Source organism: Zingiber officinale, chromosome 4B (genome assembly GCF_018446385.1).
Source record: "Zingiber officinale cultivar Zhangliang chromosome 4B, Zo_v1.1, whole genome shotgun sequence".
Lineage (NCBI taxonomy): Eukaryota > Viridiplantae > Streptophyta > Magnoliopsida > Zingiberales > Zingiberaceae > Zingiber > Zingiber officinale.
In genome coordinates, this window is record NC_055993.1 from 21,544,514 (window position 1) to 21,548,197 (window position 3,684).

A 3,684-nucleotide genomic window follows, 5' to 3' on the forward strand; every position below is an offset into this window, starting at 1 on the left:
TAGCTTAGCTTACCAAGCGGCAGCGTCACCCTAGCGTGCGCCTTGGGGAGATTGGCGACCAGCTCGCTGCCATTCCCTAGGATCCCCTAATGTAGCAGCCTAAACAGTGGAAGCTTTCAGCTCCCGAATATCACGCTAAGCCCCGTGTTTTCCACCATAGACTGTCTTCCAAGACCCGTCAGATTGCTGCCAAACTTGACTCTCGCGGTGACGACGGGCCGGGCACCCTCCCTCCTCTGCTTATGACTCTGCTCGACGACGGAGTTCTCCTCTCTGTCGACGATAGCCTCGACTCGCTCGTGCCAGGAGTAATTAAGGTCCGGCGTGATCCGAAGTCGTGGCGGGGTGCAAGGCGGGTTCGATCAAACTGGGTCTTAAAGGCGGATGAAGGCATGGAAGACGCAGATTTCAAAACTGGTGGTGGAGAGGATGTTGCAAATGATGGGTTTACGGAAGGGTCTGATAGCTCGTCTCGCAGGAGGACCAGGGGAAGGGTTAGGGTTTCAGATAGTAGGGGCACTAGTCCTGTTGCGGAAGGGGAAGCTCCTTCAGATATGGATGGGGTAGAATGGATTGACCCGAACGGGTTTTGTCGTTCTGAAGAGGATGGTGGAGTGCGGTCATGGCTCAAGGAACTGGGACTGAGTAGGTATGCCCCTGTTTTTGAGATACATGAAGTGGATAACAAGGTGCTGCCATTGCTGACTCTAGACGATTTGAAAGATGAGATCCCCATCTCTCAGATCAGCGGTGGGCTCCTCGTGGATGTGTGTGGCTTCCCGGTGGGAGAGGCCAGGAAGTGAGGGCGAGAAGTGGAAGGACTTCCCCCATCCCCACTCATAGATGTCTGTGATGAGGTTGTAGAAGGTATCGACGAAGGCAGGGACGTTATCGTCGTCGGACGCGGCGGGGGGCAATGCCCTCCTTGGAGCGGAGAAAGAAGGACCAGTACTGCTTGTACTTGTCCTGCACCTTATCCCGCATGATCGATCCCATCTTAAGGTTCACTGTCCACTTGCCTTTCACTTCCGCCGAGCCCATCACCCACACGAACCAGTAGACCGTGACAGCGCCGACGACCGCCGCTGTCCACATCGCCGTCGAGAGCGTCGAGAGATCCATTGCTCATCTTTCAAATGGTAACTCCTAAAAAGAGGATGCGGAGGATTAGGGTTTCGATTTATGGTGGGCGAGCAGAAGCCTAAAAGAAAGCGTGCTAAGAAAGTCCGCCAGAATTTTGGTTCATAGACACCGGGTTTTAAAAATCGCGGTTAAAATCGGTGTCTATTAATGAAAAAAAGGCGCTCATAGACATCGGCTAAAAAAACCGATGTCTATTAGCGAAACTCTGCGCTCATGGACACCGGTTTTTGGAAAAACCGGTGTAAAATACTCAAAGACATCGGTTTTTGCTTAAAACCGTTGTTGTTCCACTGATGTCTATGAGAGTTTTTGTTGTAGTGATGACATGATTATTTCTGGTGATGATTCTAATGGAATTGCTTTCCTGAAGTCTGAGTTGGCTCGTCATATTTCTATAAAAGACTTGGGTATACTACGCTACTTTCTGGGGATTGAGGTTACTTATTCCCTGAAAGGTTATCTTTTATCCAGTTAAAATAAATATCTGATCTATTTGAGTGTGTTCGTCTTACTAATAATAGAGTCATTGATACTCCTATTGAGACTAATGCTCGATATTCTCTATATGATGACTCATCTTTGTTGGATCCTAGTTTGTATAGAACTATTGTTGGAAACTTGGTTTATCTCACTATGACTCGTCCGGATATTGCGTATGCTGTTCATGTGGTTAGTCAATTTATCGCTGCACCAACTACAGTTTATTGGGCTGCTATTCTTTGCATTCTCAAGTATCTTCAGGGCACTCAATTTTAAAGCCTTTTATTTACTTTTATTTCATCTCTTAAACTGTGTCTATACTCTGATGCAGATTAAGCTAGTGATCCTACGGATCGTAAATCTACTATGGCTTCTGCATTTTTCTTGGTGATTCCCTCATTTCTTGGAAGAGTAAGAAGCAAGATGTTATTTCTAAATCTTCCATAGAAGTTGAGTATCATGCCATGACCTCAACTACTTGTGAGATAGTTTGGTTACATTGGTTGCTTGTGGATATGAATATTTCTCTTCATCAACCTACTCCATTATATTATGATAATCAGAGTGCTATTAAAATTACACACCATTTAATTTTTCATGAGCGGATGAAACATATTGAAATTGATTGTCACGTTACTCGTCACCATCTTCAGATTGACACCATCACATTACCTTTTATTCCTTCAAAGCTACAAATTGTTGATATGTTTACCAAGTCACATTCTACTCTCAATGCTTCTAGATGTGGCATCGTGAGTTTGAGGGGGGATGTTAGATTATATATATTTATTTGTTTATAACTTTTAGGGAAATTTGGTCTTTGACCAACTTGGACTTCCCAATACCAGATGTCCCACCTGGATTTCCATGTGCCTGGTCTCACTCATCAGGTCTTTCCATCTGCCTAGCTTCACTCACTAGGACTTTTCATCTACCTGGCTCACTCACCAGGACTTTCCATCTGCCTGACTTCACTCGCGAGGACTTTCACCTAGCTTCACTCACTAGGATTTTTCCACTGTCCGACTTCACTCACCGAGACTTTCACCTGCTTAGCTTCACTCACTAGGTCTTTCACCTAGCTTCACTCATCAAGATTTCCCAACTGCCTAGCTTCACTCACCAGGACTTCCACTTGCCTAACCTCCAATTAGGACTTTTTCAGTCAAATATCCAGTCAATCCTTTGATTTCTTCACATTTAACTGGGCAGTCCTTAACCAGAGGAAAATTGTATCAACAATCTTTCCAATCAGATGATTGCTCCTGTAATCTTCATATATTGTTAAACATCGAAACCCAAACATCGAGACTCAAGCTTGAGCGAACTCAAGTTTAGTCAACCTGGTCAACCTGACCCAGGGGATATTGCACCAACAACCATCAGTAGATACAATAAAGCCCAAAAAAGTTACCGAGGTTGTAAAAAAGGAACACTTTTTCTTATTGACAAATAAGTACTCCATGTTCAGCCTTTCAAAAATAGCACGGATGTGATCAAAGTGTGATGCCTCTATTAGACTATATATATATATATATATATATATATATATATCTCATCATAGTAGACCACCATAAATGTTCCCATAAAAGACTGCAAGATCTAATGCATAAACCTTATAAATGTGCTAGGCACGTTAGATAATCTAAAAGTATGACCATCCAATTATATAGCCCATGTTACATCTTGAATGTTGTCTTTCATTCATCTCCAGGTCTTAATATGATCTTGTGGTAGCCACTTTTAAGGTCAATTTTTTAAAAGACCCTAGAATCGAATAACTGATCCAACATGTCATCTAAGCAAGAAATTAGAAATCTATATTTAACTATAATATTTTTGATTGCTTGATTGTCAACACACATATCCCATGAATTATTCTTCTTCGGTACTAGTAGGGCAGGAATTGTACATGAGCTCATGCTCTCACGGATATAGCTCTTCTCCAATAATTTCACCACTTGATGTTGTAATTCTTTAGCCTCCTTAGGGTTGAGGCAATATGATGGTTGATTAGGCAAACTTTCCCCTAGAACTAGATCAATCTGATGTTAGATATCT

At 43.0% G+C, this 3,684-nt stretch overlaps 1 protein-coding gene across 1 annotated transcript; it reads left to right on the top strand.

Moving 5' to 3' along the window:
- Positions 1-242: 242 nt before the first annotated feature.
- On the top strand, positions 243-803 carry LOC121978151. The gene has a single exon (XM_042530528.1). It carries the CDS (start codon positions 243-245, stop codon positions 801-803), a length of 561 nt encoding a protein of 186 aa, XP_042386462.1.
- Positions 804-3,684: the final 2,881 nt, after the last annotated feature.